Source organism: Thermobia domestica, chromosome 7 (assembly GCF_964235325.1).
Source record: "Thermobia domestica chromosome 7, izTheDome1.hap1.1, whole genome shotgun sequence".
NCBI lineage: Eukaryota > Metazoa > Arthropoda > Insecta > Zygentoma > Lepismatidae > Thermobia > Thermobia domestica.
The window spans coordinates 16,746,832-16,772,175 of record NC_137460.1 but is presented as its reverse complement, the minus strand read 5'-3'; the positions used below and the strand labels follow the sequence as shown (position 1 = coordinate 16,772,175).

Sequence of the window (25,344 nt, the reverse complement as noted above, 5' to 3'; positions counted from 1 at the left end):
ACTATTTTAAAGTTTTGTATTCAAAATTCGATAAAATATTCTGGAAATAATACTAAATTATTGAACGAAAACATTTCATTTAAGTTATAAGAGAAGGTTACCAAAATACTTTTGTTAAAATTAAGTAAACATTTTTCAACATTTCGGAAAATTATTTCTTATGTTACGAAATAATTTATTTTTGAAATATTCTAAAAGTATTAAAATATATATATTGAATATGTTTTCTTGTAAAAATAGAAAATGTTGCAAATAACGCAATAAAAACATTTATAAATATATGGAATATATTTGTTTCATTGTTTTCCATATTATATATGGAAAACATTTTAAGTATCAATTCGAAAATATTTTCCATTATAACGGTATGGACTGGCTTGAACTTTTAAACCAACCCTCGTATTATTCCAACATCAATTCTGGGAAATGAAACGCAACCAGTTAATAGTTGGAAGAGAACAATGCTCAGGAATTTGTCACCTAAAACGTGCCTCACTTTTCCAGACAGCCCTGCTTCCTCCCGTCAGCCCACATAAGGAAGAGGAATTTTGCTACTCTCGAAATCAACGCCCACGCACAAGCCCTCATGACGATGACAGATTTTTACGTGACAATTTAAAAATCTATCAATAATATCTATCTATCTGGTCAATCGTACAACTTATTGGAACAATTAGTGTTTTTAATGTGATTTCTATTAACCTATGAACATTCATAGCAATATTACAAAGCAAAAACTTAATGTTCTCTACGAACTATATTTTAATTTGTCAGTGTATTCTTGCGCTGCTAACTGGCAACTATGCGACGCAGGAAGAGGACCGGGAGAGAGGACATTCTCTTTCAAGGTGTGACTTCATGGGGGTTACCTCCAACAGTAGTACGAGTGTGGTTAACGTAACCACCACTAGGGAAATAAAAAGTGATACTGTTGTAGTATTTTTAGACGAAAATAAAGTCTGCACTTGTCCCTTATGTGAAAGGAAGTGGGTGGATCAGCTGTTTCCCCCCTCCAGCTCAATGCTACTTGTTCATAAGAAATATTTGTCTATAAGTCCTGTATTTTTTGTGGTGTATACACGGCATGTTACAAGTTATCCCAGAGCAAGATTCATTAGGCAACCAGTTCAGAATGATGAGTTGCATTATTTTTCCATTGGTAATATATCTTTAGTGTTGCTAGAAGGTACAGTATGTATACTTGTAATTGTATGTTTTAGTAGAAATGAAACCATTCCATGTTCGACTGGCATACATCGTGCAACTTGTAAATCCATGAAATTTAGATTCAGAAAAGGTAAGGAAAAGTGTATTGAACTAAGTCAGAACGTTCAGATTGACTATCCACTAACCCATACTTTGTACTCAACTCGAAATGTTATTGAGAAATTTAGAAACAGAAATTTGTGTTTAGAAATCAAAAAGGGTAAGCAAAGGTTTTTCCACCGTGCGAAAATGAAAAATAACTTGAAAATTGGCAAAAAAGTGCGTAAGTTATGTAAGGTATTACGCCTACGTAGAAAGTGTAAATTCTTTGCTGTCAATATTCGCAAGGACACTCAATGCATAAATGTTCCCAGTGTACAAACAAATCGTAAGAAATCTGTTAATTCTCATAGTAAGCTACCACAAAAATCTACTGCTTACAGAATGTTGCGTTTTTGCAGTGATAAAAATCAACGGATGCCGAGTATGGAAGTTAAAATCAAAATTCTTGAATGCATGACAATTTTACTTTACGATGTTGTGTTAAATCCAATACGAAAAGGAATTGGGTAAACGACATTAACATATAGCCGGATTGCCCATATTCCATATTTTGAAAAATAAATCTTGGTAACATTGCGGAAATTTTTGTACAAAATTTCTTTTGTTGTTAGTAATTATTTTTCATGCTATAAATATTTTTCAACACTGTTAGTGTTTTACAAAGTTTTGAATGTTTAGATAAAAGCAATAATATTTTATTGTGTGTATCACGTTAACGGCTATAGCCGACAGATTCAGGAAAAATTTTGAGTATTAATTTTTTCGTTTCATATATTGTTGCACCTCATAAGATATTGAAAATGTTGGATGAGAGATACCATTTTTAAAAAATCTTGATATTTTAAATATACATAATACGAAATTACTTGTAATAGCATATTTTTTTCGTTAATGCATTCACAACGAAATTTAATTTGTCGAATTATAAGAAATATAGTGTTTCTTTTCGGAGTGCAAGAGTGAATTTGCGCAGTGAAAATTTTCAAATATAGTGAAAGGAAATAAATTTAAATTGTGAAGATGTGGAAAATCTATACAGAATATTCCTTCACAGTGTTGCAATTTTACAAAATTAAATATGTTTCGAATCACAAACTCAAATATTTTGGTGAGAAACCATTTGGTTTTAAACCTGAATGATTATATTTTAAATCAACAAGTTAGATTTCTCAACTTCTAAATAACAACCATGCGTCAATTAATAGTAATGTATACTTACGATGTGTTATGTCAAGTTATTTGTTTTAACCAATCAGTATGCCTCTGGGATTACTAATCAGCTGAGGATACTTGAAGTTTGGTGTGGTAAGTTATGGTAGTTACCTCTACCCACCTTCATGGCGCGTTGTTCAATTGAAAAGAATATACAATGAGACATCCTACTATAAATGAGTACCAAGTAAGTTGTGTATGTGATAATTATTAGCAACTATTGTTGCATTCACTTTGTATTAATCTTTTCGTTGAATACGAAAACATTTCAAGTAGTACTTGAAGACAGTGAAGCAAAGGTCCCTCCAATATTATGGGTTATTCATATTATGTAATGCCCGGAGTAGGCAATTTTCTTATTAGTCCTCTCTGTATTATTTTTAAATTTTAACCAAACATTCTATTTTTTCACTTTGCTTCGGGGATGGAAAAATATTAATATATAAACGGGGTAGGGTCTTGCTAACTTAATGCAGGCAGTATATTTTTATATACTTCGAGCGTAACAAGCTCGCATACGCCCAGTTTATATCATTTCATACTAAATGAAATATTTTTAGTGTTATATTTACACATGTACTTTTAATATGTAATCTTAATAAAATATGAATCAATAGCGTGCACTATATCTTATGTTTTAGTTGTGTTGAAGTATTTCGAATATTCTCGATAAATGTCTTGTGTTAACTTGTCAATGAAAGTACATTTTTGAATTTCATGAATAATGTTGATGTTTTCATTGTAATAAATTTTCTACACATATAGTAGGAATGAATATCTTATTTTCATGAAAAACAGGATCACGATTAGTTGAATTACTTAGTGATATATGTTATTCTTGAATGATATTGTGTGTTTTATTTTAGATATTAAGAAGCATTATTACAAAATATTAAAGCAATTTTACCATTTTAAATTTGTTGCTATATATCTAGTTTGTACTATTCATATTTTACTGTGTATTCTTAAAAATGGCATTGAATACAATATCTCATTGAATACGATACGTTACCAAATGTAATATTTTATTGAATATAATGTTTTATCGAATACATTATTGCATTGAATATATTAATATGTTTGTGTAATTTGGTTTTAATTTTGAAAAACATTATGAAGTACAATGCTGAATAGTATTTTGAATTACAAATACCTATTGATTTATGTTCAAATATTGAAATTATATTTGTGTTTACATTTCAAGGAATGATTAAAATAAATGGAAAATATAAACCAATAATAAAAATAAAAGGACTTGAAAGACATTTACGAATGGCCCTCGCGTCATCGTAAATGGCCCTCGCGTTCGTTATTCTTCGAATTTCGCGATCATGTGCGTCCGAGTGAACCTACAAACTGTTCTTCAGTGTGAACGAACCCTTTATGGACTACCGATATTAACCCTTTATGGACTAATGGAGTGTTGTGATTGATGTTGTGTTGCAGTGTGGTTACGAAGACTTGGATTCCAGGGTTCTTGCCCACTTCTGTGATACCTTCAGTGGACAGTCCGTTGATCGCCATCTATAACGGTATGGACTGGCTTGAACTTTTAAACCAACCCTCGTATTATTCCAACATCAATTCTGGGAAATGAAACGCAACCAGTTAATAGTTGGAGGAGAACAATGCTCAGGAATTTGTCACCTAAAAGGTGCCTCACTTTTCCAGACAGCCCTGCTTCCTCCCGTCAGCCCACATAAGGAAGAGGAATTTTGCTACTCTCGAAATCAACGCCCACGCACAAGCCCTCATGACGATGACAGATTTTTACGTGACAATGTAAAAATCTATCAATAATATCTATCTATCTGGTCAATCGTACAACTTTTTGGAACAATTGGTGTTTTTAATGTGATTTCTATTAACCTATGAACATTCATTATATATAATTAGCAATATTACGAAGACAAACTTAATGTTCTCTACGAACTATATTTTAATTTGTCAGTGTATTCTTGCGCTGCTAACTGGCAACTATGCGACGCAGGAAGAGGACCGGGAGAGAGGACATTCTCTTTCAAGGTGTGAAGGTGCAAGTGTTTCTACTTTAAGAACAGACAAGATTGTTCTCCAAATACTCTCAAAGGAGAGAGTATCATTCTTTCAAGATGTGAAAGTCAGAGTGTTTCATAATGTTATAGTAGTACTACGTATTACTCACACTCTCCAATATTAATTTCCATAAAATCAAAGTAAAAAGGAAGAAATGCACTGAAAATTTGTACTATGCAGGTCTTGATAGTCTACTGACCAAATATTAGTTTTTACGCCTCCTAACGAAAGATAATATGTTTTGTGAATATTGTGGATTTACAGCGTAAACAATGCATTTGCATTGTACACCCTCAGTTAACATATAGTGAATTTAAAACGAATGAAGAAACTCATAGAAGGGTGCTACTATAATCCAGATAATGAAGACATTAAATAAACTTATCTTTATACAGCGATGGAAGTGAAGTACCCGTAGTGAATTTCATACTCACTAACCGATTCATCATATTCGTTCTGTCGTAAACTTCGCGTATTATTTCGGTATCGTATCGGTTCGTATACCACAGTGATTGGGCCATTCTTTTGTCTAAGTGAAGTTTTGTGTTTTGTGTTCTTATACGTGTGTAAATGCTTTATTTTCATTGAAGTTATAAGTTAAATATAAGTGTTTTGCAAAATATTTCTTTTTCAATATGCAATGGAAAGTAATATTTAATAATTTCAACGTATGTGATCTATATTGTCTCTTTCTCAGAGAATGGAGGATATTATCTCCTAAAAGTGTACATGGCCTAGAGTAGAATTAAACAGGTAAGGTATTTTTGAATTGGTGAAATTCAAATGTTTGCTTTCGACTCGACCCACTATCCATCTGGCGTAAATCATGCATTGTTGTCCCACCTTGTATTCTTTTACAGGTATTGACCAGTGTATCTTGGAGCTGACGTACCAGCGACGGTGGGTATATGGCTTATGCCTCTGACATGTGTAACGCCCGAATTCGAGGACCGTGGAGGAGTGAAGACACTTGTTTTGTTGCCAGTTTCTTACCTCAATTTACTAATTTGTGCATTTGAATGATGTTGTAAAGGAGATTTTTAGAGAGATCCAAAGTTCGGATCCCAATATAATTAATTCGTCTTCCCTTACGGGAACAAACTCCTTTATACCATCCCTACAGTGAAACTTATTAAATTACATCCAATAAAATATTTCTTATTCATTTTGTGAATATTTTCCCATATTTACTTTCCGGTTAGCATTCTCAAAATGTGCTTTCGGTAATTTTTAAAATGTTTTCTAAACATTTTTGGGAAAATAATTTCCGAAAATATTCGGAATACATTAGGGAAACCAGCATGGAAATCTCCAGTGAAGGAAAACCTTTTAGGAAACCAAGGAAAATATTTCCTTTGGGTTAAGAAAATATTCCTTGGTGTATGTTAACACAAGCATTCTTCAGTGAAATTTGTTTTTCCAACAACAACAGTTTATTCCACTAATTTGCTGCTACACTTCAAATAAGCATTTTGTAGAATCAACAGCAAGAAGAGTGTAAAAATTCTTATCAAATTTAAGAAGCTAAATGCTTTGAGTTCCGAAAACTACTTATTTCAAGTGCTAGATTTAAACGTAAGTACTAGTGGAAGTTTCGATGTAATATATATATATATATATATATATATATATATATATATATATATATATATATATATATATATACATTTGGCGAACGTCACTGAGGTTCCTGGGCATGATTCGATCTTCGTTTGTTCGTCCGCTGCCTGTACCACACATACCACAGGTTACCACTTTAAGTCTTTTAAGAATAAATTGTCAGGGCACAAGAACGAAACATATTAAATTTCCTGTACAGATTTTGGCAGGATACCAACGGAAAATTTCAAAATGTCAGACATTTTTATTTTCAAAATAGCGCTTATCCACATTACAAAGCGCAATTTTTGGCGGTCTTTTAAGTTGCAATTTTCGGAGTAGAAGCACGAGAAACACTGAATTATCTGTATATATTTTGGCGGCGATCGAACGTAAAATTTTAAGATGGCGGCTAATATTTCAAAACAGTAGTGAATTGAAAATTGTTGCAAGTTGTGACAATTGTGATCTTAAAATATAAATCACATTTTAGCACCTTTACCACAAAGACATTGTAATATTTCGAAAGAACCCAATTAAGCCCCCCCAAAACAATTAAACCCGAAATAAACACATGGGTTCAGTTGGGTTGGGCCTATTTCCACGTTTCTTGACACTAACTAGTTTCAGAATAAACATCGATTAACGAATTCTCTCTGAATACCGCCCCATATTTTAATTTTAGGGGACATAAGTGTTATTACACCAGACTATCGTAAGATTAATGCCCTTACGTAAACAGGTAATTAATGTCCACACTCTTTTCATAGAATATATTGACATTTTAAATTGTATACAGTGAAATTGAAGTTTAAATAGAGCATGATATTAATGACAACATGTTTTTATTTTAAGCGACGTAAATGTTATTATAACAATTATGAAGAATTTCGTAAGAATAGCGTTGTCTTTACGCAAACCATTACTGATATTCCTCACTATATTTTAAAGTATATTCTATTGACACTGAAAAATTTATATGGTTACTTAAGTGTAAATAGAGCATAGTATTAATGAAAACATGTTTTTATTTTAGGCGACATAAATGTCACTATAACTGTTGTGCAGATTATCGCGGATTAGCCTTGCCTTGAAGTAACCATTACCCCCTCTGTCATTGCACAGACTTCTATCGGTACGAAATAATTTACATTGTACTTGCACCTTGCGTCTATCAGACTCTCTTTCAGCGACATGTTGATATTGAGTTCGACAGTGGCTTTGCTAGTTAGTGCCTCGTGGCTGGTAGTGATCCGTGAGGAATGAAGTTAAGTGGGCCCAGTGATTAACCTACACTACACTTACACTTTCTGTTGCATTTACACGTACATATATTCCCTTCTTTTTTCTACACTTTCTGTTGTTCCTATATCTTTTCATTTTATACTTCCCACTTTCCTTTACTTTTCTGCCCTGTTCACATTGGCTTTTCGCCCTCTTTCCCTGTCTGAATTTCTTTCCCGACTTTGACTTTGCCTTTCCTGATTTTGACTTTTTTCCCGACTTGTGTTCTTTTCCCAATTTTGTCCTGTATTTTATTCTATTTTGCTTTTGAATTATAAATCCTCTGTTTGAGGTACACATTTTACCATTTTGCAATAGTAGCACATATATCTAGTGAGCCGGTGCGCCTAGCTATTTGACCGATAATGGTCTACGACAAGACAAGACATGTTGATAACTTCTACCGGGTCTTAGTACAGACAACAATCAGGTATCCAACTGAGATCAGAGGTAATAAATTTTTTCACGATTTGAGTGATAATAATAATAATAATAATAATAATAACTAGAATGCAAAACACAAAAGCTAACTTATGCTAAGTAGCTGTTAAAGAACACTGATACTATATAATTGAACCAAGCATTGTGACTGAAACAGATACCGTCAGTATTCTTGTATGTGCGTGCGTAGGAAGAGATATATCAGGTACTCTGCATTTGCCCATAAATGATAATAGTGAATGTATGATACAGATAAATTGAGGAAAATGCTCACCATTTTCCTAGTCTGATATTTAGTTTTTGGAGGCCAGCATTTTCTTTTAAATAAGAAATACTTATTCTCTGATTTATATTATTATTATTATGAAGGTTAGATTCAAAACATCTGAACGCCTTCGTAGAGACATGTAAAAAATATATACGTCGGTGAAAAGATTGGAGATTGTTCTTTAGTTTGTTTTTTTTAATATTTTACATTGGAAGAATATGACAATAATAGATATTGCATTACAAAATGGCATAAAACCACATAAAAACGGTACTAGTATACATGCGGTACTAGTATACATGAGACCGCTCTTGTTTTCGGTGTTCCAGGATACTTCTTACCCTTGCATTACGTAGGGAAATGATGTTATCTCATGTGCAAGTGGTAACAGAACACATAGGAAACCCAGATAATCTTGTATTCACACTCCAATATAAAGTGTGAATACACCCTGATCTGCGTTACTTCGGTGTTCTATTACCACTTCCACATGAAATACCATTACCCTACGTAATGCAAGACTAAGAAGTATGCTGCAGCACAAGACATGCGATATGCGTTAAATCCTCCCATACATAAAGTACAAGGGCACTACACATGCAGATATAAAATACAGGGGCAAATGTGAGGAATGAAAGTAAAAAGACAATAAGGAGCAGAAAGCATTCATATCGAATCACAATCAAATACTAGGATGATATATTCGAGCTACTTCCAAGAGAAAGTTTTGAAACCTCGTTTCTAGGGGATACTTTTTCTTGAAAAGAAAGGAAACCACATGTGCGAGGAAATGATATCTTTTGTTCCCAAAAACCGCATCCCTACCACATGTATAACACGACTTACCCTCCGAAAAAGCGCACTTCACTACTGTTTTTATTTTCTACTTATTTCCAGTAGATTATGCGCCTGTAACAAAGATTGTTAAAACGATATTACATACCTTTTTTTCCCTCCATGTTCCAAGATGTAATATGATCACCGAGAAATTTTACTCAATTTATACACGTAATTCTAAGCATTATAGTTCGCATGTAAATTACCAAAAACTAAAAGTTTACATAAAAAACGAACTTCGCGTTGCGTTCAGCTCACGAAAGCCTCTACACAATGACGCAAAACTGTACGGAATAAACCCCAACCTTCCGTTCTGTGCACAAAAACCGCAGAGCAATCACGCTAGACCTGCTACTACTGCATACATCTCTCAAACACTTGCACATCACTAAACGCCTAATGTAAATAAAGGCAGAAGAACAACAAACAGGTAAGTTTTTTTTTTTTTTTTTTCGTATTAGTCGATAAGTAAATGAAAGTGGGTTTGTTACCCCCTTTTTAAGTTCGTAGATACTCAATGAATAATCCCTAAAAGTATGAGCGTCCAGCTCCTTCTGGAACTGATGCCGTCTTACGTCAACTATTATCTTTGCTGCTTTCGCTATTGTTGCACAGTATGTAAAAATTTACCGAACTCATTTTTGTGTGAAACACCTCCGCATCAAATATACTATCGGCGCCTTGTCTAAATTTCTGTTCCAAATTTGAGGTATGATATCATGAGTAGTGACGGGCAGTGGGAATATTCCCTGTGGGAAAGAAAGTTAAAGATGGGAATATTCCCGGGTTTTTCCCTTGCATATAAATTCCCGGGAAGAAATTTATTTCCATTTCTTCACTTTATCTTCAAATTATAAGGACTATATGACTAATTACTTCATCTTCATTTATTATGATTTACTTCCAGGTTTAAAATAATTTGGAGGTTAAAAAAATTAAAATTCGCTGACTCTACTTTATATAACTACTAATATAAATCTTTGTTTCATTTCCATTTGCACTAAAATGTAGCAAAGTACTAATTTACAAATGATGAAAAGGAGCCAGTTTGTAATGTAATGTAAAAATTATGTAAAAATGTAGATGAAATACGACTTATACACTGCGAACCACCTTTAGTAATAGGCATCGACCTGTCTCCTGTCTCTGACTCGAATTTCTGAAGAGGTACCCGGACTTCTCTTACATAGTGAATTAACGCATGAAATTTCGAGAAATATGTGGGAACAAATGTCGTGTGGCAATCTTGCGTGCAAAATTATAAAGATAAGTCATTATCTTGCAAATATTGTGAACATTAATATGTATGCGTAAACGTTGATAAAATGGTGATACATGTATCTTATGGCAGTTACCCAAGCTAATTTATTTATAACATTTAAAATTTTAATCTGTTTATAATATTAGTAGTAGATTCAAGATTAGAAAATCCACTTACAAATAAATTAATACTGTTTAGCGGTGTAAAATTATGTGGACTTAACATACCGTTTTTACACATATTTACTTGCATAGAAGGTATTGTAAGTAATCAGTCTCCGTGTTTTCAGACATTCCGTATATATACGTGATTAGCTCTCACAGTGTAATATGACATTCGACTAACTCACTGTAGTAATAATGAACTCAGATTTTTCTTTGATACCGAAAGAATTACGGCGAAAACCCTGTTGACCCTAGCTGAGTCTTGTGGAAAAGTCCTTTCGGAAATTTCGTAGTTTGAAGAGGTGGGGCAAAAAATTGGTTTGACGGTTTAGGGAAGATTTTCTTTTGACAACTATTATATAAAGTACGAAAAGTAACGTCTGACTCAAATCCATGTTTGTAAAAGAGAATGTAATACATTATAGTGTATTTGTGAGGTAGCAAACATGACTGTTCTGTGCATCCATATTAGAAAGATAACCGTTGAATTGATAAAAGTTCTATTAATATATTGGCATTTAATTTAAAAGAAAAAGAAGGTTAACTAAAAAAGTACATAGTTCTCTCACGTTTCTTTTTTCTATTTTTAACTTTCAAAAGAAATAGGATTTTTCCATAGCATATATCGTATATGCCGATAGGACTGTTCGAAGTTATTGATTTTGACCTTTATAATATCGAAAATCATTATTCTATCGCAAAATAATAACATAAGCACACATATAGTTTTACGAATTCTTCGTCTTTACTAAAATATAGTGTATAGCTACGCTGGTAATATTTTTGCTTTTTCTTTAGTTAAATTATCTACAGTGTAGACTATAAAATTATTAATTTGGTTTATGCCTTATTACATCATCTAATAAGAGCTCTCTACATGTTTCTCGGTTATTCTGAGCGCTTTCTGCGCGAAAGATCCGTTCATTTCTTTTAAAACCTGCGTTGTTAGAATCAAACGTTAACCAGAATTTCCATGTTCGATATAAGGTTGGTAGTAATACTGAAGATATATCCCTATACTACCAAGAAATACCATAAGTTCTTTAAAAAAAATCTATCATTTAAATGCTGGAAAACCAAAAATACCGTAAAATATAAGACCTGCAAATTAAAACATTCATCTATTACGTTAAAATAATTTCACTAGAAACAACAACCGCTAAATGTATTTGAGTGAAGACAAAAGGCTGGAGAGAAGAAGCAAGTCTGCCTTTAAATTATTGCAATATGTGTTTAAAATGTTATCCGTTTTTAGGCGGAAAATTTGTATAACATTTCTTTTGATATATTATTCTAGAAACATTAGGTAGTACTGTACTAGAGAACTCTTTAGTTTTGGCGTTTTCTGTTCCCTTGCAACACTGATCATCGGAAATCGTAAATTTATTTAAAAAGAAAAGAGAAATAAAAGAACAATTATACTTCAATAAAATGTATTTATCTATAACGGAAACAAAAGATAGTAATGTGAATGAAACAATATAAACGTATAATATATCTGTATGTAGAATAAAAGAGAAATATATTAGTTTTTGCTTTAACAAAAGATAAAATCAAGAAAAAAATGGGTATTTCCATATTTGTGATATTTGGGTATTTACTAATGCTGATATTTTCGTATGAGCTTTACTACATTTTCGAATACATTTAAATACTGGTTTCAGTACATTGTATATACCTAGTCTGATCCCAAACTATTCTACCCACTAACTCAGTTTCATATAACATCCTACTTTCCATTGTCTTCTCCTGACCCGATGATAAATTTTGTAAAACTGAATAATATTTTACTTATTGATTTCAGGTTTGTTTGGTTTCCTTTATCATCGGCTGCTGAAAGTTTCAAACCAACGACTTGAACACATTTTGCGTTAGCGAAGTTCCTTTTCATTATTTGAAATTTGCTTCTAATAAAGCTGAAATGAAAAAAGAAAACAAGTCATTTCAAATATGTAATTATAAAAAGTGTTGTAGTAGCACTAATGACCATAAAGATCCTCCTACAATACGTTTGGTGTGTAAAAGACTAAAAGGAGAGAATATGTCTTCAGAAAGTAATGACGAAATAATATCAGATTGGAAACTAACTTCTAAAGCAATATGTTTGATCAAACGTTTATCAACAGCTGAAGTACTTGCAAATGCGAAACATTTTCACAGTAACACCAAGCCGACATCCCCATATTTGACATACATGGAAAAGTCAAGCAGTCCCATTTTATCCACTATTGGAGATAATAACGTTCAAGAAGAGGATTTTGGAAAAAATGATAATCGGGAAGCAGATAGTAACACTTCCCAGGCCCTCAGGTACGTTATATGCATTTATTTCATCAGGGTTATGTCTGTATAAATATTCCTTTTCAACAATTTCAATATTTTGTTAATTTTTAGTTTTTTTTTCTTTCGTTTTTTAACTGGTCAAACGTAATCGGTATCATTCTAACATATAAAGGATCATAACCTAAGGCTTAGCTTTGTAAAAGACGAGGCACTTCGACAGTGAAGTAAGTATCCAAATATAACGTTAAATTACTACATTTTTTTTTTACACTAAGCCTTCAGAGCTACTATTGAATACTGACACGCTTCTGAGTAATGTCAACTGCAATTTTTCTTATTGATATGTGGTTATTTGTAAAAGGATCAGTCAGTAATATTTCGAACACGATATAAACTCCTGTCAACTGTCAAAACTTCTTAATGGGAATCTTCCGAAACGCAAAATGCAATAGAAGGTTTGTTTATTTTGTATTTGAGAAATTTGGTAGTATGTTTTGTATTATTGGAAATAGTACCCCACTGGGTAATCTATAAGCTGCGTGCCTAGATATGTGCGGACTACCTATCTATGGCCTACGTAAGGAAGACCTGATAATTTGCGTGGCAGTTTTTTCTTGAAGGATAAACCAAGAGTGGACAAAGAAATTCTATTTGAAATAAAATAAGCGAGTCATACTTAGTATTTCAGTGTTGGTAGAAAAGTTTAAATTACATTGTAGATTAACATAACGATTGCGGTGATCAGCAGTGTTTACGGGGTTCGGCCGGGGAGAATTACTCCCCGAAAGCATCAGAATTTTTCTGGACATATATCGTACCGTGCTTAATGTAGATTTCCAATATTTTCGTTACTAATATATTTCATCGCAACTATCATTATTGAAATACCCCAACACACACACACACACACACTCACACACAAAAAAAACCTCGAATCATCAATGATAGGGAAATTTGGTTCAACAGTTGTACATATTTCATAATGAAAATTCTATTCTAATGTCTTTTACATTCTTTTCACTGTTGCCATTGGCCTACATTTCCAAGTTACCACAGGTGAAGTTGTGGAGCGTTACTTTCACTTTTGACCGAATGTCTTCTAGTTTCTCACCAATCCACCAGCAGCGTACAATTCATGATATGCTTGGAAACTTATATGTTATAAATACAATAGGTGCGAGAAAATACGCACGGACCTGTGCTAAGCGGCGAACGCAAGCCATTTTTTCGTTTATTCCGATCCGACGAGGGCATAATTTGTGGGATTCCGCGCTATTTTGTTCGTGGTAAGAGGGACGTAGCAATGTGTACATAATGAAAGACAAGTATCGAAAACTTCATCCTCCCATTTTGTACTGCAATTGCTCAAAATACGTTTCGGTAGACACGTAATTAATCTGTGGTTATAGGAACTCAGGTTTGTTAGTTACATATTTCTTTATTGTGAGTTAACAGACTTGAAAATAATAAAAAAGTAACTATTTTTAATCGATACCGTTTGTTTATCCGCTACACTTTTGTATTTCAAGAACAAAGTTCTGAACACTTATTTCGTTTCTAGATATAGCATCCATTTTATCTATGCAGTTGTTGCTTACGATGTTAATGTTTTACAACAGTGGAATTGAGCCTCGGAAGTTTACCATCAACATTTTGACAAAATTTTAGCTTTACGCGAGGTGTGGCTAGACCAATCAGGCCTCAATGATAACCATACCTGAGGAATCACAAATTGCTATTGATCCACACTATACCGGGTACACGCATCATCTAAATAACCCAGAGCCGTTCATGGTATACAAACTTACGTATTTTCAAAAATAAATAAATAAATAAATAAATAAATAAAATATAACGTAATAGACTAAAGAGAAAGTGCTACGTGATTTCTTAAATACTTTGCATACAAATTCAAATAACTATCATAGTTGACTAAACTTGTGTTTTCAAGTGGATCTTCGTTTAAATATTCATTACTTAATTGATGATGCAACGACAGTTACGAATTCTTGCCTGGTCCTCAATTTTAAATATATAATATGTTTGACATTTTTTCTTCTTGTTATTTTCATTATGTCTGAGTGGTATTAGAATATTAAACGTTCCTGATGTGATGAGTGGTACGTATTGTTTATTTTCTATAGATATTTCAAGTTGAGATCTAGATCTTTCGTTGGCAAGATTCCATTTCATCTTGAAAGATGCTGGTTATTTATATTTTATAACACACTTCGGTCGAGTTTTTTATAGCCAATTGAACGTGAAAAATATCTATATTTCGCAGAACAATTACTTTATACGTTCCAGCCGTGATGAGCAATTACTGCCAAGAGTACATAGGAAATTTCACCCTAACAACTCATATTATTATTATTATTATTATTATTATTATTATTATTATTAAGTATTCTGCATCTTGGCAATTCCTGAAACCGACGAGGTTATCTCGTTTTCTGTACCTAGGTTTGGACCTGGAAATGTTCCTTACACTGTTCCCGTTCTTCATTTTCCTCTTTCCTTTCATTTTCCAAATCGTCAATAAGTTTTGTTAGTCTTTTTCCTACTTCAATCATTCCTTCCCTCTCCATAGCGGTATGGAGAAGACAGTATTTTTGTCCATTGCAATTCGCTTTTCTACGAAAGATGGTTGCTTATTTTGCAAAATTTATGATTTACATTATACTTTTAATTAGTTACTTCATTCACGGCAGAAATTGTTTAGAATTGAAAAGTTCATTTCTATTCAATTTTGTATACAACACTCGCACCTTACGCAGAAAGGCAATATATTGTTTCGTATTCAACGTCTGTTACACTTATTTCTGTGAATCCCAATTCTAATAATATATTTTACTGAACAATTAGCAGTTTTCAAAACTTAATTTTTAAATATCAATTCTACCAATAAAAAATATTTTAAATTCTATTAAATGTAGTTTTCTCTTTTAATCTAGCTCTCCTCTGTGTCATTTGATTCTTTTTAGCTTTATGTCAAATTTATTTCTTAGCCAAATTTTCTGTAACTTTATTATTATTATTATTATTATTATTATTATTATTATTATTATTATTATTATTATTAAAACAGAAGCAGTAGTATTATTCACATCAATAATTGTTCTGATACTGGCCCAGACTTTTTAATATGTACTTAGTTTACACGTTCATAATGAAATCAATTTTTTTACATACCACCAGACAAATGTTTAACTTTTCTTGTAGTGACTCTTTTAGACATCGCGCAAGCACATACCTTCTCTCGGTATAAGTATAAAAGTACCTTTCTTATTAAGCAGTAAGCAAAGAAACAGAGTAATAAAAGTTTTGTCATGTTGCTCAGACAGGAAGATTAAGTGAATCACGTGCTGACCTTTGATCCTTAGTTTTACAAAAGATTTTACCATAAAATGTATCACGTTTTGGTAGTGGATGTAGAGACTGTTGGTCATCTCTAAAGTAACAAATAATACTAAATAATTGGAAGCAACTCTGAGTAGGACACGCACTGTCTTGTCCCCATTTTGACTAGAATTTACGTTCAGATATACGAAGCAAACCAACTCTAAAGAGCATAATCATTCATCAACAATTTGTGTACTGTCAGCAATACGGCTCAATGGTTAATATGGGTTGGAATTCAGGCTAATAAACGTCTTGTAAATTTTTCTTCTATTGCTCTTCTGTATGTAATTATCAACCTTGATTGCAAGCTTTTACTGAAAGTACTTCCACAGCAACTTGGAAACGAAACGAAAGCGTACATCATTTTACATAAACTAACGGAAACTAATGTTTGAAAAGCATGTGTATCTATAAAGAATTCCTGTTCTCTTTTCGGAATGTTCAAAAATGCTTTCCAGATATTCATGTATCACATGTGGATAAGACAAATGATATAATATTAGCAAAGAGATGTTTCAAGATCTGTTTCGTATACTAGCCGGGAAATACATGTAAACCTTTCGAGAACATAAAAGTAGCTGAACTACTGTCATTTTTTTATGCAGATCACTTTCTATAAGAATGATTTTCTGGTTTCATTATGGTACATATATATGTGAAAAATACAATGATTTCGGATCCAGTGCACTCGTTTTCTGTTTGAGAGCAATGGATTAAAGTTAGTGAGACAATGTACTAAAATATATGGTTCTGTTTAGTATAACCATTCTTTAAATGAATCCGTCATATATTAAACTGATTTGTTTTTTAGGTTTATAACCTACGATTTTTATTTACTTCTTTCTTTCAGATGTATTTTCGGCTTTCAAGGGTATTGTTCGTCCATGCCAAATAATGTCTTTCTGAATCATTATGTTGTTCATTATATGTGAATATCTTTCCAATATGCCATTTATTTAATTCTAATTTTCTTTCACTTCATGTAGTCTCCATATTGTTTTCAGTCTCATTGTCATGTGTCGTTTCCGACATTAGGCAAAAATTCAAGCGCATACAGAGAATAACCCAGACAAATAAATGGAGTCAGTTAAGTTATAGTACTATACGTTTTACTGGTTTCCGTTGCATAATATTGGCACGAAAAAAATATAAAGCGAAAAGAATGCTATAAGATTTAAAGTAAATATAATTTAATTCTTTTTGGATACCACGAACACATTTTTGATATGAGGGCAATTGCTATTTACGTCGTAGTAAGATACATGCTTCCTAGCTAAACAATAACGTATATATACATATATATACATATATATATATATATATATATATATATGAAAAAATATATATATGATTAAGTTTGTTGTAACAACTCGTTTTAAGTCACTACGTTTATAATTAACAAATAATTTATTATTCAATAATTTCTCCAAATAATTTTCTTTGCTGTAATTGGTTGTGGCTGAAATTAGTATTTAAACGTGTTTGAGAATAACATATTTGTTCATCATTTCCGCCATACACTAGCAAAACGTGTTTTAAATTTAGATACGTAACAATTGTACAGATGTTTATTTTGTGCTAGCACCGAGTTTGAAACGAAAGATATCAATACGTTTTTAATGGGGTTGATACCTCATATATTTTTGTGTGCTAATTCCAACTTTCGGAGTAGATCATTTTCCAAAATTTCCATCGATTACTTTTTATAATATCCGTTAGCACATTTGAATGTTTTATTTTCTAATAAAGGTCATATATAATATGTACGGACGAATTCTCCTAGGGTATCCTTGATTTCTTATCTATTGACTATAATCAGAATCTTTCTTATTTCTACAGACGTTGTAATATTTAGGGTGAAGGAGGAGTGTTATTGAAACACATCTGAGATTTTGTATTACTCGTTACTGTAGTGATAAACAATAATTTCCACATCTAATTTCGTAAACCTAGTCACGTGTCTTATGATATGGTTTTGCATAGTTTGGGATCTAAATTCACGAAAGAACTGGTTAAAGCTTCCTCTCCGATTTTTAAGTAAAGTTTTTTCTTCTGATTTTCGTTTCTCTATATATTGCTTGACTTGATTTTTTATACTTGTGACATGAGAGCTTTAGTAGTAAATTAGGTTGTATATATATAATCGTTTATTAAAACATTAGCTCACATATCTATTACAGGTACAAGTGAATGGATTAATTTTTCTTATGCAACAACGAGGTTTTGAATGACACGTTCGTCTGTTTTCGTGGGCTCCGAACCACACTGGCAGTTGCGCAGTTGTGTTTTACAGTTGTGAAGATTTCCTGAGAAGCCACTATTCATCTTACCTAACACGTTACGGGCAAATTATGCTTGCATATTTCTTCTTACACACCTTGCCGTTACTACGAGTGTCACGATTAGTACCAATGCATAGAAAAGCTGAAAATTACGAACTGACTCTATGGCTTATGGAACCCGAAGGATCAGTACCACGTTCACAAAAGCTCTCCACTAATTTCTAACAAACTAGATCAAGGTTCAAGTATCTGTTCCTATTTCTGCGGGATCCATCTTAATATTGTCCTCCCATCTTCGCCTGGGTCTTCCTAAAGGTCCTACCGTAAGTCTTTCAGTAATGACTTTGAATGCGTACCTATTTTCATCCATCCTCGCTACATGAAATGTTCACCTGAGGCTTAATTACTGTAACGATATTTGATAAAACAATATACATTGTTTACTTCCTAGTTATGAAGTTCCGCATTTCTGTTCCTCTTGGGTCTGATTATTCGTCTGAGGATCTTGTTTTAAGATATTTTCAGTCTACGTTCTTCTCTCAGAGTAAGCAATCATGTTTTGCAACCATACAGAAGAACAGGCATGATTATAATTTTAAATATTTTAAGTTTCAGATTCCTCTACATAATTCGCAACGGCAAGAGATTTTAAAGCTAATTCTAATAGGAATTCCCTGCGTTTAGTCAACAGTCAATTTCGTAGTGAATATCGCTTTTGTCTGTTAATGTTGATCGTAGATACTCCAGGGCATCCACTTCATCAAAAGTATTACCTAATATTTTTTCCGTCCGAAATTTGCCGTATTACGATCCCGATGAAATTCCATGTATATAGTTTTCTCTGGATTTACATCGACGTATGTCCGAGCAGGCGTTGAAAATAATCTCTCCACTTCTTTCTATTGTTCTATCATCCCCTGTTAAATTTTCATTAGCATACCCCATAACTTGGCGAATACCATTCAACTTTGTAGTCTCGTTGCTAACTTTGATTTTCCTTATAGCTTACTCCAGTACAAAGTTGAATAATAATGGCGACAACGCATCCTTGTTTCAGGCCGTTCCCGAATTGAAAGCTCGAGGAGAAAAAATTTCATACCCGAGCTTTAGTTTGGGATTCGTTTAAACTATCTTAATCTATTTAGCTTTTTCGGTGTTCCAAACTGAAAGAACGTTGTGCAATATTTCTTTCCTAACCGAATCGTAAACCATTCTAAAGGCAATAATTGATGTACCGGGGTATTGTATTTCCACTCATTTTCGAGTGGAAAATTTCTTTATTGTTGATCGATTCTGTTTAAATACTCACTTGTAATATCCATTAATTTCTTCTGAGTATGGGGTCCATTTTGCTAATAGAATGTTTGGGAGGATTTGACAAAAGAAAGATGTCTTGGTACTAATTACAATCAGTTTTATCGCCTTTCATGTGAATTGAAACAATGATTGATTCTTTTCGCTCTTGTGATATTTCCTCCTGTTTCCACATAAGGAGAGTAAGTTCATTTAAAATTATCTGAGCGGGAATTTCGTCTATACTCGGAGATTTGTGTTCCTTATTTTTTTATATTGATTCCTACTTTTATTCGGTTAGGTTCTGAAATATAAAGTTCTGCAGTGTCCATTTTTCTTCCCCCGGACATTAGTTTCAGGCTGGGTGTTAAGCAAATCGTCAAATAAATATTTCCATTTATTTAAGATGTTATTTGTACCAGTGCGAACTTTTCTCTCTTCTTTCGTTAATATATAAGCACGCCGTTGATAACCGTTTCTTAAATTCGTTGATATTCATATACATGTCCCGAATGTTCATACGTATTCATTCTAGGTCCTGCTGTGGTCCCGGGTTCGCTTCACAGTGCTCTCGGCACTCGGACGATATGCTTGTGAACAACTTTTTCACACAAGCCATTCTGAACCTCATTCACACCAAGAAAATTTTGCGTTGGTTGAGATCCCAGGCCGCTTCCTTTCTTCCCGAATCCCTTCTTCCACTTCCACGGCTACCTTGTCAGGCTATGGTAGCTATAAGGACCGAAAGCGCTTTTTTACTACACTCTGTTGCTATACCTAGTGTCATCATAAAACCTTCCTAATTACAAATAGAAACTATTAGTGCCAGAGACTAACGGTTTGCGGTATCTTGAACAGCAATTCAAACAAGTTTTTTTTGTTTGTTTATATATGCACTTCTATGTGGGTCCCGTTAATGGCTCTCAGAATGTCAGTCAATATTCAATCAGCCGCCATTTGTTGTGTAGAATGTCCGGTGTGGCGTGTTGAAGGCTTCTTTAATTTTGTGACAAAGAGCAGGAATATTACGTACAGTTGTGGCGTTGACTCTATCTTTAACGTAACTCCATACCAAGAAATCCATAGAGGTTATGCGAGGAGATCGCGGTTGCCAACTAGAGGGTCCATCGCATCCGATTCATTGATATCGAAACTTTCGATGTAAAGCCCTACAAACGTCTAAATATCATTGCGGTGGGGCAAAATCCTGTTGGAATATCGGCTTTGGTTGCAAACGGAGTAGCCGTGGAGAAGCAGTGTTCAAGCATGTCTAGATAAACGGAACCAATTTTTGTTTTCCCTGCAGAAAACTGGTCCGATTATTCTGTCACGTCCCAAAACACACCACACACTCATCTTCTTGCTATCTCTGATGCATTCGGGAACAATCCCTAATACCCACATTAAGCTTCGGAACCCCAAATACGCACATTGCGAGGACTCACCTTGTTTGATGTATGGAACATTGCCTCACCGCTGAAAGTCACTCTCCCCATGTAATCGTTATCATGCTCATACCGTTCGAGAGTTTCCATTTCAAATGTATTTATTTTCTGTTGGTCATTGCACTGAACGATTTGCACCTTTCATGCATACAAACGCAGTCCTTTATGGAGCACGTTATGGACCGTTTAACGTGGGAAGTTCATCTCGCGTGATGCTTCGCAAACTGTCTTTGTTGGGCTTCCAGTGATGGCCTCGCTAACCTTATCCTCAGATGTTTGTACTTTCCTCCAGAGGGGCTGTTGATTGACACTTCGTGACTAAAAACTTCTCAAACCATCCCTTGATAGTCTTTTGACTTCTCGTTGGTCTCGGTGGTACTTTCGTCTGAAGTTCCTTTACACTTTAATTCATGATTTAGTCTCTCCCAACCATATCACACACTGCCTTCTTCCTTTTGCTGTTTTTATTTTGTCAGTGAACATCTGCAACAAATAACAATAATTAGCAATCGACAATGAAAAAGTGTTTGAGTTGCTCTTCAAGATGCTGTAAGACGTTGCTATCTGGCGCTAAAAGTTTCCACACAATTAAAATTTGTATGAGGGAGTTTTTATGTGGACACCATGTATACTCATTCTATTCTTATTCTAATGAAAGTGACGGTGAAAAGGTAAAAAGTTTCGGTTGAGATACGTTGAAAAATGCATTCTAATCCTCCAGTGAAAAATTTAATTATAATCGATTAACCCGTTTTGTAAACTGATTTCAAAAGGGTTGGAAGTTGTTTACGTACTGAGTAAAACGCGACATATATTGTTCCATGTCTTTGTTTTAAATATGTTTTTTTCCAAAACACTTGTGCACTTGAAGTTATATTTTTAAATTATAAGCATATGTGGAAAGTAGTCTGGTCAGAAAAGAATTTTTGACGTTCATTTTTAACCATCGACTTACTTTTTTTGTTCTTATGATACCTATTTACTGAATTAACATGTTGAAAATCCAATTGAATAAAAGCACTGAGCATATAAGAAAATTAATTTGAAACAGTTGAGCTGCCTTATTCTGATAATGTAACGTAAATTGTTTCTTTCGTTTCTTTTTTTTAATTTACAAATTGGGTTATTTGTCTTGGTATGTCCTATGACCTTTTAGAGTAATAAATAATAAACAGTGGACCTTTTCCTATGAAAATAGCACTCGACAGACGTTGTTGGACATACACTGAAATAGGAGTGTTGCGAATTTACTATAGAATTTTGTTTCTTTCGAATGGTATTACATCTTGTCAATTAGAAACGTACAATAGAACACGTATCTCTGTGTGTTGCAACCCGAGATCCTAACATTTCATATTTTAGAAGTTTTTAGGAGTAATAACTAAGTAGAGACAATTCGAATTCGACAATCATAATATCAGGTATTTCTTACACATATGTGAAAAGTTACGAGGAATTGAAAACTCCTTTCTCTACAAGCTTTATTTCGTAAAAGATCTTAGATAAGTACCATACATAGCCACGTAGATATATTTAAATAGATTGTTAACTGGATTAAAATGTGATATCTCAATGCACTCCGAGGATATTAAAAATATTTTTGGAGATAGGTTTACTGCATCATACGGTGTATTTTGTGCAAAATGTTATAGCCTTCCTTTCTTTCTTTGTTACTATATTAACAGTTTCTGGTCGTTGTAATTGGAAGTTCTCAAAGTTACAAAATTTTCTGGAAGTAACTAATGACACACTACACGCCTATCTTTACTGGTTTCGAAGCTCCATTTTAGCTTATATTTATAATGTGTTAGTTCCATAATGGAAGATATGTACATTCGTATGTGCTTTAAGCTGATATTGTGTACACGAATTGAGATAGAACTTGATTTAGTAAAAAAAGGATATCTTTGTATTAAGAAACGGAAATGAAACTGAGATCTCTCGATAATTCTTGCTTCTGTTTATCACAAGTCATAACTTATAAAACACTCGGAGATCATTAACATATATATTTACATTTATAACAGGAAGAAAGTACTTTCAATTTGATACTGTGTTTGTATAAAATGCTTACATTTCTTTGATGTTTCGAAATATTTGATTTTCATTTCCTTGTTTGTTGGTTTAGTAACAGGTACAATAAGCGTACTATATCCAGAAAAACGAGTATTTTAACTACACAAGAAGAAATACTTTCAAATTTAGATAAACGGTCTCTCACTTCTAACGAGCCTTACAAAGGATTTACAGGGTCACGCTTGAGAAGACATATGCTGACATATACAAGTGGAAAACTTTACACATGCCGAGAGTGTAGAATGGGATTTATCCGAAAGTCTCGTTTGGCTAGACACATTTTATCACACAGATTTGAGAAACCATACACGTGCCAAGAGTGTGGCAAGGGATTTATTGAAAGGTCATTTTTGGCGAGGCACATGCTGTCTCACAAAGGTAAAAAATCTCACACATGTCAAAAGTGTGGAAAGGGGTTTGTTCTAAAGTGTATTTTGGCAACGCACATGTTGGTACATACAGGTGAAAAAAATCATGTGTGTAAAGAGTGTGGAAAGGCTTTTAGTCAAAAGTCTAGTTTGGGGCCACACATGTTAATACATACGGGTGAAAGAGCATACAAGTGCGAAGAGTGTGGTAAGAGATATATACGGAAGTCTCATTTGGCAAGGCACATGTTTTTACATACAGGTGCGAAACCCCATAAATGCAAACAATGTGGCAAAGAATTTAGTTTAAAGTCAAATTTGGCGAATCATCTGTTAAGTTATAAGGGTGAAAAGTCTCACAAATGCGCAGAGTGTGGAAAGGGTTTTATTAATAAATCAGATTTGGCAAAGCACATTTTAATTCATTTTGGTGAAAAATCGTACCTCTGCGAACACTGTGGAAAGACATTTCTTCGAAAATCTGAACTAACAACACATAGGATAAAACACACAAGTGAAAAAACCCACTTATGCCAGCAGTGTGGTAAGCAATTTCGTAGTGGTAAAAATTTGGAAAAACATCTTTTCTTACATGCAATGCCAAAACATTACACGTGTCAAGAGTGTGGAAAGCAATATACTAGAAAATCATGTTTGGCAATACACGTGAAAACACACACAGGTTAAAAATCTCACATTCTGAGAGTTGAAAGCGATATACTGAAAAATCGCAATTATCAGTACAATTATTAATTCACACAGAGAAGAAGTCTCACACTTATCAAAAAGTTGAAAAAATTTAGTCGAATGACGAATTTTAAAGGGGACATGTTAACACAAATAAAGAAGCTCATACACCTCAAAAGTGTGGCAAAAGATTTATTCGAGAGAAACATATCAATAAACGTGTTAGTAGATACAGGGTGAAAACATCACTTGTACAAAGAGAGTAGAAAGATGATATTCTATGATTGTATTTAAAAAACAGACGTGTTAGTATATGCAAGTAAAAAAAGACGTGCTAAGTGCGTTGAAGCGCATTTAGTTTAAGACCACGTTTTAAAACACATATTAACATATATATGTAAAATGTATCGTATGCAGAAAGCGTAGAAATTATTCAAAATTGATATTTATTTTTTTTTTCTTAGAGTAATTTATTTATAGTTCATATTTAGCAAGGCACCATAAGAGATGCTCAATAATAAAATCTTACGTGATCAAGGCAAGATGAAAACGTCGCTGGAATTATATCCCAGTATTGAACAGGAAACTAAAATTCGAGAATTTTTCTCTTTTACATTCCGTAAGCGTAGATGTGAGCGCAACGGATTTCGTGTCTTCAGTTCTCAAACAGCACCTGTCCCATCGTCCATCCCTTACCATATTCTGGGGTGCTTCAGCGAAGGGAAGCGTAATAGTATACAAGTGGTCCAGCCAGAACGCGTTTACCTGTAATAAAAAATTTAGACGCCTGGTCTAATCAGTTGTGATGGCCTTTCAATCGAACAAACTCGCTGAAGGAAAGAAGGCATTCCCTAAGTAACTAGCAAATTCAAATTGCGCCCAATATATATAGAGTAATGTAGTAATATCTCTCAAGAAATATTTCGTGAACCACTTCCCGATTTTATTGAATACAAATTCGTAAGTTGCACCCAAGATAGGAGGTCGGTATTAAAATTATTTGGGCCAAACAAGTAACTTATTCGGTTACTCCTTCTTTTTACTGTTAGAGTTCGATTCTGATTATTGCTGTATTAGTATATATAGCCCTAATTATTTCAGTGATTGAATTTTATTAA

The 25,344-nt window shown here is 33.4% G+C and overlaps 1 protein-coding gene across 3 annotated transcripts; it reads left to right on the top strand.

Annotated features, from left to right (window-relative positions):
• The first annotated feature begins 7,800 nt into the window (after positions 1-7,800).
• On the top strand, positions 7,801-24,380 carry LOC145689871 (uncharacterized). Of its 3 annotated transcripts, none has more exons than XM_081764156.1 (3): positions 7,801-7,869; positions 12,195-12,700; positions 23,224-24,380. In XM_081764156.1, the coding sequence occupies exons 2-3, from the start codon at positions 12,312-12,314 to the stop codon at positions 24,224-24,226; spliced, it is 1,392 nt and encodes a 463-aa protein (XP_081620282.1). In that variant the 5' UTR covers positions 7,801-7,869; positions 12,195-12,311; the 3' UTR covers positions 24,227-24,380. The 3 variants fall into 3 exon arrangements, with proteins under 3 accessions (XP_081620282.1, XP_081620283.1, XP_081620284.1); XM_081764157.1 differs by lacking the exon at positions 7,801-7,869 and adding an exon at positions 7,929-8,065; XM_081764158.1 differs by lacking the exon at positions 7,801-7,869 and adding an exon at positions 8,640-9,395.
• Positions 24,381-25,344: the final 964 nt, after the last annotated feature.

Excerpts from the sequence above, each read along its gene's own strand:
- LOC145689871 (XM_081764156.1), top strand. The coding sequence starts at position 12,312 with ATGAAAAAAGAAAACAAGTCATTTCAAATATGTAATTATAAAAAGTGT. Across the intron at positions 12,701-23,223 it reads AACACTTCCCAGGCCCTCAG|TAACAGGTACAATAAGCGTA; the intron begins GTACGTTATATG and ends TTGTTGGTTTAG.